The 14,276-nt window shown below is 33.3% G+C and overlaps 1 protein-coding gene across 1 annotated transcript; it reads left to right on the top strand.

Moving 5' to 3' along the window:
- Positions 1-9,182: 9,182 nt before the first annotated feature.
- Positions 9,183-12,139, top strand: LOC123720241 (sodium channel protein Nach-like). The gene is made up of 10 exons (XM_045676780.1): positions 9,183-9,298; positions 9,451-9,648; positions 9,718-9,984; positions 10,050-10,161; positions 10,235-10,359; positions 11,111-11,262; positions 11,374-11,427; positions 11,509-11,603; positions 11,717-11,822; positions 12,021-12,139. The coding sequence occupies exons 1-10, from the start codon at positions 9,183-9,185 to the stop codon at positions 12,137-12,139; spliced, it is 1,344 nt and encodes a 447-aa protein (XP_045532736.1).
- The last annotated feature ends 2,137 nt before the right edge of the window (positions 12,140-14,276 follow it).

Raw genomic sequence — 14,276 nt, 5'->3', positions numbered from 1 at the left:
TAAAACTAAAAGTATTTCCAACCTTTATTATCAGTAGTGAATTAAAGTTTGATATATATTGTTGGTGAAGTAGATCAAGCCGCGAGAGTCCCGCGGGCGCCGTGCTGAGCGCTCCACTTAATAATATTTTTCACCTTGTTTCGTTTTCCAATTTTCCGCAAGTCACTCTCCGGGGTAACGGGCCGTGTTTTGATTTAGAAATGCGCCACTGGTCTGTTAGAATGCTTATAAGATACGATGCGATGAAATATAAGTCGGTTTCAACCTACGTACTAAAATCGTATCTTATTTATTTCATGACGATAGCGCCAATTAAAAGATATTCTTCCTTTTCTCTAGAATAAAATATAGCTTCTAATCGTGGTTTAATCAGTATTTTACCAATACTGTAATGGAATTTTTGCCATGTAAGTCATAAGTGCAGGTGATATGAGATCGTATATTGTTATAAAACACATAACATATAAAAATATCGTATTATATCGAAAATGAGCTTACTATATCAGAAACATTTTTAAAGCTTCGATAAGGTTTCGACTTTGTGTTGTTGTTCAATATTGTTTTCCTGTCATATTTATTTATATAGATAAAATATTTGTATATTAATCGTATGTTGTTAAGGATTTCATTTATTTATTGCTCGTCTTTTCAGGTTGGAGCCGGTGCTTCTTTGAAGTTATTATATAAAGAATTTAATTTTTAACTGAATTTCTGATGACATTTAAGTTATTTAATTTACTTTTCACAGTGATAATAATTTAGTTGTTAATAAATATATAGAGGGAACCACAAACAGTTTTTGTGTTTAATGCTCATCTGTCAGTCACGTTAAAAACACATGTAACATCATTATTTAAATAGTATATTAATTCGTTTCCATAAATAAATAAAAAAAATCAATGGCGTACAACCTTTTCAGGTCTGGGCCTCAGATCTCTGTATCTGTTTCATGACCATTTGTTAATCTAATAGGCAAGAATGTCGGACCTTCTGTACCTGACACACGCCCTCGACTTTGGGTCTAAGGCAAGCCGGTTTCCTCATGATGTTTTCCTTCACCGTTCAAGCGAGTGTTAAATGAACTCATAGAAAGAAAATCCATTGGTGCACACCCGGGGATCGAACTTACGACCTCAGGGATGACAGTCGCACGTTGAAGCCACTAGGCCAACACTGCTCGATATTTTCCAGAAATACCTAGTTATTATTGAGAAGTTTTGTCCTAGTGTCGCCAGCGTGTATATCTCATCCCTGAGGCCGTGCGTTCGATCCCCGGATGTGCACTAATGGACATTATTTCTATATGCACATTTACCATTCGCTCGAACGGTGAAGGAAAACATCGTGAGGAAATCCTGCTTCCCTTAGGCACAAAAAGTCGACGTTATGTGTCAGGTACAGAAGGGCTGACATTCTTGCCTATTGGATTGACAAATCATAATACAGGTACATTAATCTGAGTCCTAAAAATTTTGTAACGCCACTGATTTTTTATTTTTAATTATTACTGAAACTTCATGTATTAATTAAGTAAACCTGTTCGGCAAAACTATTACCTGATATTATTTATTACATATTTTTGCAGCCCAATAAACCATAAAGTATCACAGAGACCAACAGCCATACCATAACTTTTCCTTCTAAAAATAACGAGTGTTTATAGAAGACGGCAAAATTGATAACGTCATATCTCTCCCCATATCATGTCCACTCTCGTGACCCCACTTATTGTAATCTAATTCAGAGGTTGGCCAACGTTGGCCAAACTTGCAATTTTTTTTATAATCTTTTAAAAGAGCTGTTTAGCTGAAACTTCATGTTTCTGAACGAAAGATTTATTTAATTAAAATTTACATTATTACGTTACTATCAATCAATAGCATGCTGTCGAAATAGAAAATAAATAGTTTTATTACTTTTGTGCATAAAGTAAAGATTGTGTTAAACAGAGACACTGTTTATGTTTTTATTTTTAATACACAATAACAATTGCTCCCATAAAATTAAAATCACAATATAAAGCGGACTACAGAAAGCTATTTGCATTTTTCAAAATTATACCTATACACGAGAAAGTGCAACTAGGATTATTAAAAGAAAACTACTTTACAGAAAATTACCTCAAAACAATTAAAACTCACTATCACTACTCAACATTACCCAAATACAATAATTTATATGGGAAAAAAACATTAGATTACATTATTCCAAATTTAACAAACTCGATACCAGCTACACTTCTTACTAATATAACAAGAAACAATATTAAATTTAAATTAAAAAAATACTACATAAGTCAAACAATTATAAATTATGCATCGGCTATCTATAGCGCGTCAGTGTTTAGATTTGTTTATGACGTTTTACGTGCAATTTTGAATCGTTTGAATGGTTTGATTGTTATAAATTTACAGTTTATATGTCACTGGCCTTAGTATATATATATATATGTGTGTTAATGATTTAATTATGTTCGACGTCCTGGTGGATAGAAAAACTGTGCACAGTTTGTGTTTCCACCACATCAACTTCCTTTATATTAAGAACACTTATACAATAAATAAATAAATAAAATAGTATACAATAGCATAATATAACGACATTTGTGCCAACGTTGGCCATCGTCTCGCAAGGGCGACGCAGGTAACTCGGTGGAAAATCTAATTCACCAAATTGAATTACATGAGATATAATATTTTTCTTTCTGAATGTTTTTCGGACGTCATTGTGTGAAATGGATACGTATACTTTGCTTTTGTTAAAAGCTTTCATTCATAACTCACTTGGGCAAAATGAATTAATATATCGTATTGAACAAAATTTTGAAAGTTTGTCTATTAATATTACTTCTGATTATTTGGCATAACAATACTTTTGAAGGTTGGTATAGAGCTTTGTTACACTAAAATACATTTGTAATCAAAATAACTTTTTAAATAAAAACCTGTCGTATAAATTGCAAAGGTTGGTTGGCCACGCGGGTGCGGTTACAGCAGTTAAAAGTAAGAGACGCAGGAGTTAGTACAATTTATATGTAAATCAGACCCGCACTCCGTGTAGACCGAGATACTAATCTATTTTACTCAACCAAGTATATATAAATATAGCTATATACAAAGTTGAGTAGATAATTTCTTTTTCACAGTAACTCACATTTTTTTTTTTTTCCCTTTCTTGGCCTGCACGGTTTGTGCGTCAGCCATGCAAAAAAGTTAGGAAGTTTGTTATTAGATTTATTTTATTGGTTTGGAAATTGGATCGGAATTTTGAAAAGGATCAGATAAATTAGGTATATAATAAGTACATAAATGATTATAATTTTATATTGTTATGGAAAATGAAACTGGCTAAAATTCTATATACATCAATATTTATATTAGATAGAAGGATAGAGATTGAAGTAGGAAAAGGAATTTTAATGGACAAAAGCGAAACTCACAAATTGGCTTGTACAATCTCAATACTAACATTACTTTAGCGGTGATTATAAAGCATGACCAATGCATTATTCATTTATTTTTAAGATAACTAAGAGTTTTCTGAAACTCGTTACAAATAATTTAAGAAATAAATAATCTAACTTTAATATTTATTATTATTCACCTGTAAATTTATATTACTATTTATGTTTACTTGTAAATGAAAATAAAATATTTCACACAGACCACAGAGTATAGAAAAACATGTTTTAATTATTCTATGGACTTGACATCTACATTTTTTTTAAATATTCTGACTTAAGAGCAGCTCCCGTGCTACAATACTGGTCTCGCCAGTCTCTGGAGGCAGATCTAATTGCATTTTGCTGAGGTGAGCTGATACCTCCCTCCGTTTTTATGTTCGCTATTATTTGACCACTATCACCTACGTATACTTTATTTAAGGTTTTCTTTATAGTATTGTTGAATTACTTTTCCAAAATCTTTTCATTAAACAAGTATTTTTTTAAATTTATTTATATGTTGATAATTGTAAACGGAAATTAAGCATTACATTTGCACATCACCAAATTTATGACACATTTTAAAGCCTCTTTTGACGTTGGACACAGGTGGTGACTGTCACTAGCCCCTGCGATGAACCCTCACTAATCCAACAAAACTTCACGATTTACTAGTTTTTGTTATAGTTTTACTTAATCACTACCCTTTTCTACGTAATTCAAGTGTCACTTTGACATAAAGTAAGATAAGAATTCATTTTACGTTATTTAGAATAAAAGACATTTTGTTCTCAAATGTTTTTAAGATAATATTTTTAATGTAGCAAACGCGGCAATAAACTTTCTATTTGCGAAAAAAACGCGGCAAAAGATCGTGACGAAACTTTAGGAAATTAATAATAACATAGAGCGAGCATCTTTATAAATCTTCTTAAGGTTATATTATGCCGTTTTTAGTTAATTAATGATAATAATGAAAATAATTGATAAGACGCAATAAAGTCAGCACACGTTACCCTAAGGGTAGATACACACAAAGTAATTAAACAAGCTTAATTTTCTTGTACGAGTTATACTCGGCATGTTTCGCGAATATTTACAGAAAGTAACGGGTAAATATTGCGAGCGAGAGGTGGAAATCTTCGAGGCTAACTAAATATGGAATTTTATTATTTTATTGGTTTAAATTATTGAAAAAAATTGTAACTGTTGTATTGTATGCGATAATACACTATCGTTTAACTAGGTAACATGGGTTTTAAAACAATTTTAGTTACAACTTTGCATCTAATTTTAAGTAACACTTTTTTTCAAATTTTGTATTATCAATATTATAGGTACCTGCTTCTTTTAAATGTAAGTGTGGAACATTATTATTATAACTGTTCACGTCAGTGTTTTTTCCAAAAGTGTCGATTTTGAAAGTCTCTTTCACAATTGGCGAGCTCTCACACCGCCACTTAATTTGAATATCCAGCACAGAGTGTTTAATAAAACATTCAGTTTGATTTACATCTTACGAATCTGTACCTTTTGCTCTTTATTTAGTGTAAACACGCCCTTACAATGCTCATTTCGGTTCCGTGTACTTTTAATTTTGAATTTGGAATTAAGCCAATTTGAATTTCGAATCGCGTTCATCTTGTCTTTATTAATTGAAAACTTGTGTAACTTTGTTCTTACCTAAAATCAACTGAAGTTAAGATATTAGTTAGAACTAAATGCAGGAAAATGGTGCCCATCTGCTTCAATTTACTTCATTCTGTTGTATGGTGTATGTCTTACGCACAATGGACCTATTGAGCGTCTAAGTGCGGAAACTGAGTCCACACATACATACATACATATATGGTGTATGTCAAGTACGTTAACGTCAAATACCTATAATACATTGTACGTTTATCAAGAAAAATATGAAAGAAAACAATTTTTCAAATTAGTTCATTTCTGCAAAAACCCGGCATCTATTAGTTGATACCAACTCCGGGGAAATAAATACAGATGACACAACTTTCTCTGCAGCTGTGATACTTTTGACATTCAACACCTTTTGTCTTCAGCCACCGTGACCACGCACGCTGTAAAGAACGCGAAACGTCGGAACATTTTATATTTAAAATTATGTAAAAAAAATAATTATAAGTTTATAATTATAAAAATAGGTTTAATCCGGTTAAAAATTGTTTTCTTTCAATGTGCAAAAGCTATGTTAACCAAAGACAATACTAAGAAAAATATGGCAACAACAACAAATTTCCTTCAGGTAAAAGTAATATTTATAAATGTTTGATTCTATCCGGAGAAAGTATTGACCTCTTGATAACGGACATGATTTAGATTTATATAAGAATCTTCTTCTAGAGAATTTCTCTTCTGTCTCGTAATTAACTGTTTATAAATATTAATTATCATTAACTCATTAACTTAGGTTATACTGTTTTATTATTGCTTATTTAGATTGTAGTTAGTATATTTCTAGAGTTACATATATGTTTTTAAATTATTTATGAATTTCTTGTAATTTACCCTCAGTTGGTATTTTGTTTTTTATTTTTCTATACTGGGCCTGGAAGATACCTATTAACTTAAGTAATCTGTTATGTTTAAGGCAACTAAATAAATAGTGAAAGTAAACTATAGAAAATAACAATCAACTGTGCAGTTTAATATGCGTCCCTAACATTACTGTGATATTCGACAGACAAAGCCAAAGCAGTCGTAAGTATAGCGAAGTAAGCTCACGGAAGCAATAAGCAAATATCGTGCGAGGTGACTACTGACTAATAAAAATTCCAGCAAATCAATACGATCTCTTTTACGCTTTTTATATTGTATCCTATTTTGTTACACGCCTCTGTGTCGTGTTAAAGGGACCATTCCCGGATCTAGCTAATGTACTGCGATTAACTTGTTTGATAGTTGCAATTAGAACTAAACACTTATTGAAATTCTGCATTAAAGATTTTACCTCTCGGAGTGCTTATTATCAATCAGGTGTTATATAATGTATATAAGTTGAATCATTTCATAGCTATTGCCCGATTAACTAAAAAGCGTATTTTTTTTATAGAACAGGGGGCAAACCCCCTAATACTGCCGCTCAGGGGCACTCTCAATACCAGAGGGCTCGCAAATGCGTTGCCGGCGAAATATATATCACCTGTCTTATGAATTCACCGGATTACTCCGAATAAAATACTTTAATGAAATAAATTCTTTACGAAAGTAATTACCAATATAAAACACTGACTTTATGATATCATGTGAGGCACAATCAACAAATCACCCCAGCGATACGTGACTAAAGTATCAAGTATATCCGATCCCACAACAGAAGCAACAGTAAATAGAAAACACGTTTGTACCGTGTTCTTTCCGATTTGCATGCTCGTTCGTGTGTGTGTATCTCCGAGTGTGGGTGTCGCCGTACGCCCGTGTACACCCGGGTACGACCGGGTATTTATTGGCACGTAGATACGCAAAAATTCCAATAAAACGTCCCCGGCTCGGAATGCCGATTGAAAGAATAATGTTTAATTTGTAAGACGGACCTCGTGATTTATTTGATTGGCTATTGTTCCTTCAATTGTTTTGTTTACTTCTGGGAGATTGCCGTTTTGCTTACATTGTTGAACTGCAAATTTAGGAAATTCTAGTAGTAGACATGTAGGTATGTAGTTATCACCAATATTCTTACATAGCTATAGATAATAAGCGAGAACGTGACGCCTGTTTTGAAGTCTTCAATATAATCAAAATCCATCTACGAGCTGAATTGAATGGTAAAAAGTTCCGTTCGGCTCCAAAGTTTTGTAAGAAAAAGCGGAGATTATAAGAAATCCTAAGTTAATTTTAATTAACCTATTTATTATTTTCAACGATCATTAATAAAAAGTACCAGGCGGGCTGAGCTCGACCGGAGCTAACTTGGTATCTTGCTTCCGCTAACTACTAAAAGATGGTAATGAAGCGCATACTCACCTTTCTCTATCCATCCCTCTCATTCTCGCTTAATTTACGTAAGTCGCTCTTTGTCCACAGCGCTGTCACTGGCATAGCCGATCCAGACGGTGACAAGAAATTAATTAGGGGAAGCCGGGGAAAATAATGGTCCACCGTGATTTTTAAATGAAATTTATTTTCTTCACTTCATTTATTTCTCGGCGACATGACACTTTGGAAATTATTAGACTCAGAATCGGTTTTCTTTTTAGTGACGTTTCCTATTTACCTTTGACAGGTCATTTTTGAGGTGGAAGGTTTGCGAAACGCTGTGATGGATTTTAAATTAACGTTTTGTAACACTTCAGTGTTATGAAATCGTATTTTAAGCCCAGTACTGAAAAGTTTATAATTTCAAAGTTAATGACACTTTTTATGTGTCATTTGCGTTAGGGTCCATCCAGCCCTCTCTCTACGGTACTAACATCTGAGTATTGTTAACAAATTCGCAGTGCTGGACTACTAGTTTTAACGCGCGACTCTCATCAATAGCATAAAGGCTCTCATAAAGCCCAAATTCGGGAAAGCCCCGTATGGAGCACTGCTCTCACCTCTGGGCGGGGGCTCCCCAGTACCATCCTTACCTTATCCTCCATTGTATTCAACGAAGAGCAGTTCGAATCGTTGATGACGAATCCCTCTCCGAGCGGCTTGATCCTTTAGATGGGCTCGTAGGTTTGATACACCCGGCTGTGCAGCAATGTACTCTCTGCCTACATGCTCATTTAACACTCGCCCATAAAAGAAAAACATTATCAGGAAACCGGCATGCCCAAAAAGTCGACAGTGTGTGTCGGGCACGAAATGTTGAATTAATAATAAAACTAATATTAGATATGATTACGAAACAGATATAGGCATCTGAGGCTCAGACCTAATAGGTTGTAGCCCTATTAGTATATATACTAAATACCAAATTCGAGTTTATAAACCCTATATCAGTAGACGCATCTTTAATGGAACATAAACAAATTTAATTTACTCCTTTTAAAAATACGTGAGCGCTTCCATCATTCATCATCTTCAGACGAATCCAAACATGTTTAAAAACTGTTTGAAGAGCATTCAAAATTCTGTTAGCTTCCCGTCAACGCGATGACAGGTATCAATTTTTCTTGTTGAATATATTTTTCGTTACTTGTTTTACTACGGAGCTTCGCCCTTTATTTATATCAGCTAATATATTTTACTTTATTTATAACATAGTGAGTGTAACCTCTCTGCAACATATTTATTTGATGATTTGTAGTGTTCATAGGCCATTCAAGATACTCATACGGAATTTATTTGGGCCAACACGAATATATTTTAATTTATATACAATCGCTTTTTCGAGTATGTAACAAGTACATTACAACTCACATAGATAACGGTCGTCGTTGTTTATATATTTAGCTAAACATTAAATAATTCATATTAAAACAACGTTATTACATTATTATTATTACGATTTACGGTTCAAATATAATAGAATATTTAATATCAAAGTTTCAGAAATATAATTTGATAGCGCTTGAAAGAGCTGTTAAATCGAATTATGTTGCGTGATTTATGAAATTAAGTTGAAGCTATTACAAATTGGTTCATGACTGTAATAGTGATAGTTTTTGTCACGTCAACAGTTGTTATCAAAGTAATTCATACCTTCAAGTGGGACGGTACTAAATATTCCATGTTACCAAGATCGATTCAAAAACGTAACAATTATGATAACCATTTCCGCAAAGGGCGAAAAAAAATGCTGCTAAAAAACATTGGTGCTAAAAGTAAAGATTATCTGGTTTTATTTCTGAAAACCTCATCCATACACGGTTTGAATCATTTAGTAGCTCCACGAAGACATACATGTGAAATGTAAGTACATTTTTAGATCTTACAACAATTTTATGGGTGACTTTTCTAAAAATTTTGTGAAATAATATCATATCTTGCATGATCAATATTTCATAATGAAATATCTATATGTCTATCATATAAACATTATTTTTTGTGGTTCATTTTATCAGATGTCTCTGGGTATTGGTTTTAATAACTTCGATTTTTGGATCGATATACCTATCTCAAACCACTTGGTTAAGATACCAGTCATCACCTACTGTGGTCTCTATGGATCGTGACATGTATGCCTGGAATACAACCTTTCCCTGTGTCACCATCTGCAACGATAAGAAGGTTGATCCAGCTAAGCTTGAACAATTCCTACAGTGAGTAACTTTTTGATAAGATATCGATCTATTGCATGAATTAAATGTTACAGCAATGCATATTTTTAGGTCCCGAGATGTTAAAGACAGAGGAGAACTTAAGGCTTTTTTGTTGGCTTTAGCTAATGCATCATTCACAAACTTTGAAACCATTCCAATTTATAAAGATGTGGACCCGACGCAGTACCTTGACATACTTCTAAGAATATCAACAGGGTTTAAACCTAGCTTGACAATCGGAGTGCTGGGAAGAGATTTAGAAATCATACCAACAATCACAGAGATGGGCCTGTGCTATGCGATCAATTCTAAAGTTGCAGTATATAATTCTCCAAAGTAATATCTATTTATACCTGAATTACATAGAATAGTTACTCAACACTAATAATTATTTTTTTTAGTTACTTAAAGGCAAACCGATGGGACATGATCAAAGATCAGAACGATACTCTCATGGTTCATCCACTGGATGGAGAAGTGTTTGCGCACATCATGAACATATCCTCTTATTATGTTTGTATATAATTATTTGTATAAATGTTAGATGTATTAAGGTTTCTAGTAACTTTCTGTTTTTACATTGAAGGTTTACATCCACGGGCCATTGGAAGGGCCAGACATTGCGAGCAAGTTCCAGCATTCTGCTGAGATGTTTTATATGAAAATTTACGTAACAGCTATAACTGTGTACACGTCTCCCCAGGCTGCCAGGTTTCCATTATTCATTAAACATATTATTATTCCTATTTTACTACGTTTGTTTATTTGTCTGAAAGATATAAAAGAGTAAACGGGGAATAAAAATGGGTCAACTACTAGTGCATTGTCTCCTATACGCTGAAGACCAAGTAATACTTGCGCCTTCAGTGGAGGAATTGCAGGAGCTGGTAACAGATGATATAAATGTACATAGGAAAAACAAAATCTATGGTATTTGAAAAAGACGTCAATACGACTGTATGCGATATTCTGATAGATGGAGAAACAGTGGAACAAGTGGATAAGTTGGTGCATGTAGGCTGTATCAAATACTCCGGATAGAAAGTATGACGATAGTACAGAAAGACGAGTGAATGATGGGATAAGAGTAAATGAAGCAATGATGGGATAAGAGTGAATGAATGAAGAATGGTTGTATTATTTATGTCTAGTGAATAAATATCGAACGAGGCTCCACAGGCTATACATAGGGATGTGCCTCTTCTGATGTTAACATACGGCAGTGAGTGCCACAGCACAGAATGAATTAAAGTAGATTAAATGCCGTGGAAATGAGAGTATTGAGTAGTATGTTTTGTATAACATTACGTGATAGGATACGTAAAAATGAGATACGTGAGCAGGGTGGCAGATCCGTGGTCTCTGCCTACGCCTTCGGGAAAAACTCGTGATGATATAGTAAATAAAAGTTCCATAGTATACTTTTGGTTGGTTGATGTGTCTCATATATTTTCCATTACAGTCTAACAATCGGACAGAGACGCTGTCGCTTCGCGCATGAAAATAACCTTACGCATTTCGCGGTATATTCGTACACCTATTGCAAGATGGAGTGTCGTGCGCGCCTCTGTCTCAAGTACTGCAAATGTTTACCATACTTCTACAGAGTTATTGGTAAAATCTTCGATATTACGCGAAATGAAATTTGCTTTATCATTGTAATCTATACAATACAGTGAAAATTACTACGTTTATTACATTTAAATTGCTATTATTTTTTGGCAGGCGATGAAAAAATTTGCGACGTTGAAGGATTGCATTGTTTAGCGAAACATAAAGGTAATTTATTACAATATTTTTATATGACCAGTATCTTAAAAAATTATATTTAATAAGTTAACTTTTAAAATACTTTTACAGATGCTTTGTATAAATTACGTGATAACAGAGGAAACAAGATAAGTTGTGGCTGTTTACCGATATGTGAGGATGTGAACTACGTCATACAGTCAAATGTGGGTATTTTTGATTACGTTTATTTATTTAATTGATTTGAAAAACATAAGCTATCTATTTATATTGATTTTTTAAACTATATAACCATGTTTACATATGGTAACGATTTCAGGATATACAAGAATGGTTTTTAGGGACAAACCTGCAGTGGGGTATCGCAAGTTATCCTCGCATGAGGTATCGCAGGGATATTATTTTCGGATTCACTGATCTTCTAGGTACAGTATTTTATTTCTTATCCTTTTATTGGAAGCAATTGGTATCTCGAATCTTGTTAGGTAGTTAAATCTGATGTTTTTGATGATTTGAGCTGACAAGAACCATACAGAAGGAAGAAAATTAACCCGATAATGGCCCTGAATCAATATTTGTATGTAATTTATAACTTGTAATGATCATTAAATAAATATTTTCAGTGGCGGTGGGTGGGATGGCTGGACTGTTTCTAGGCTGTAGTGTCCTCAGCTTCCTGGAGATTATTTACTTTTTAACCCTACGATTGTTCTATTACACTCGCACTAATATACGTAATTAATAATGTATAGTTTTCCATATATTGTTTCACTTTTTACTTAGGAAATGCAACATAAAGATTATTTTTTTTAAAATATTTGACATAGTCTACAATTAAATATATACAATCATTTTCATGGATTCAAAATGTTATTTTTAAAAAAAAAAATATAGTATTTTGATACGAAATACTTAATTCAATCTCTGTGAAAACTGAAGCTGTTATGTATATATTTTTTCATTGCTATCATAGGGTTACAAAAGCCTTATTGGCCTTTTAACTAATACATAAATGATTAGCAACCCTTACATTAAGCGGTTTACTTTAACCCAGGCTCGTTAACAAAACGTTTGACAAAGGCAAGTGTTTAATTGGTCGACAAGGCCGAACTATACTAGCAGGTGCTCACGGGTCGAATTTACGATGCGTTAATAGAAGACAACATGTGACTATTACCCTATTGTAATTTAATTTACCTAAAGGGTCTACCCATATAGGTTTGTTTGAATAATACTCGTTGATTCGACGTTGGATATTACTATTAATCGGAATAATTAGATATTTAACATAAAAACGGCGCCTGATATAAAAACATGAGCAATGACGTTTACAGCAATAGAAAAATAATATTTTGCCGGGAAGCAAACCGAACTAGGTTAACTGTTTAAATTATTAAACCAGGGAATTGCAGTTTATAAAGATACAATACTTATTATAATTTACATATAATGCATTTATTTTTCATACTGATAGTGTTTATATTTAATAAATATAGTATTATACATCATATGTATATAGTGGGAAAACCTTTATAAGGAAACCCGTCTCATTTAGTTATCAGTCGACAACACGACTTACGATAGGCACTTGCAAATGACTTATTGTGCCCCCGCATATAGCGTGGATCATTTCTTATTTAAATATCATGATATATCTTTGTGTGTAGGTAGTACCGGCCGGTATTTGAGTTGGCACCTGCTATTTTGTCTAGTTGTTCTATGTTCAACGAACGGAAGAAAGAAATGGTGTCAAGTAGGATTGATACGAAAGCTTAAAAACGTGCAAATGAATTGAATTTATATTAATAATACGAGGGCTTATTTAGTGTATAGCTGTATACTGAAATCGGTTTAAATCTGCTGTTTTATTTGTATAATCGCTCATTGTGAAACCCTACATCGGTCTGCAAGATTCGTTGTTCAGGCCGGGATATGGAAATGTTAAAGATTATTGTTTGGAGTTAGCGAGGTGTAATTTAATTCTAAAACGTACCTCTCTTAACGACATCCTTAAGGATTCAATTTAGTTGAAACACTTGTCGATACACTTATAACTTGACAATAGTTTCTCTTCTCTTATCGTTATAGTTCAGGAAAAGTTTTGAATTATTGACAGCGCCGTTTTGACACTCACCGCTTTATTTCATAAGAATTTCTGAGGACATTGTTGCGGCACGCTTATAAAATAATGTAGGGTGTTTGAAAAGTTTTATAAAAAATATTTGTAATATTTACTATCGTTTAATTAAACATTTGAATTTCATAATTATGTCTATTTGATTGACACATTTCCATATGAACAGACGTCAAATTTAACACCTAATAAAAACATCATTTATATTAGAAGTGCACACTAGTACCTACTGTTCGATTTTACGTAGTATTTACACAACATAATATAATAACAAATCTATCGATAACGTAGTACGTCCCTAGTGAAGGTGTTTTCAACCCTATATGGTAAGATTTTAATTGCGGGTATCAAGCGGCTTTTGTGAATTGTCTATGAGTTGGGGTTTATCTTAGAAGCCAAGTAATGAGGTGAGATAGGGCTTATACTAACTGGGGGAATTGCAAAATTTTATAATTCTGTAACGATTTTTGACAATACAACATTTAAAACTAAATAAAATTCTTATACTGCAGTCACTGGATGAAATGACCAAACATCATCAATTATTTCTCCCCTATAAAGCGTTTAAAGCGAGGCCAGATAACGCGTACCTTGCACCCCATTTTCCCTCACCTCAAAGATTGCCAGATACGAAAAACATGATTTATCTCCCATTTTTTTCCCAATAAATAGTTGTCTTAGAGGTCTGAGGTCGAGCAACACTCATTTCTCGAAGGTATCCAACCTTTTTGCTGATAAAGAGATG

This window comes from Pieris brassicae, chromosome 1 (assembly GCF_905147105.1).
Source record: "Pieris brassicae chromosome 1, ilPieBrab1.1, whole genome shotgun sequence".
NCBI lineage: Eukaryota > Metazoa > Arthropoda > Insecta > Lepidoptera > Pieridae > Pieris > Pieris brassicae.
The sequence above is the reverse complement of the archived record's forward strand: the minus strand, read 5'-3'. Positions and strand labels throughout refer to the sequence as shown.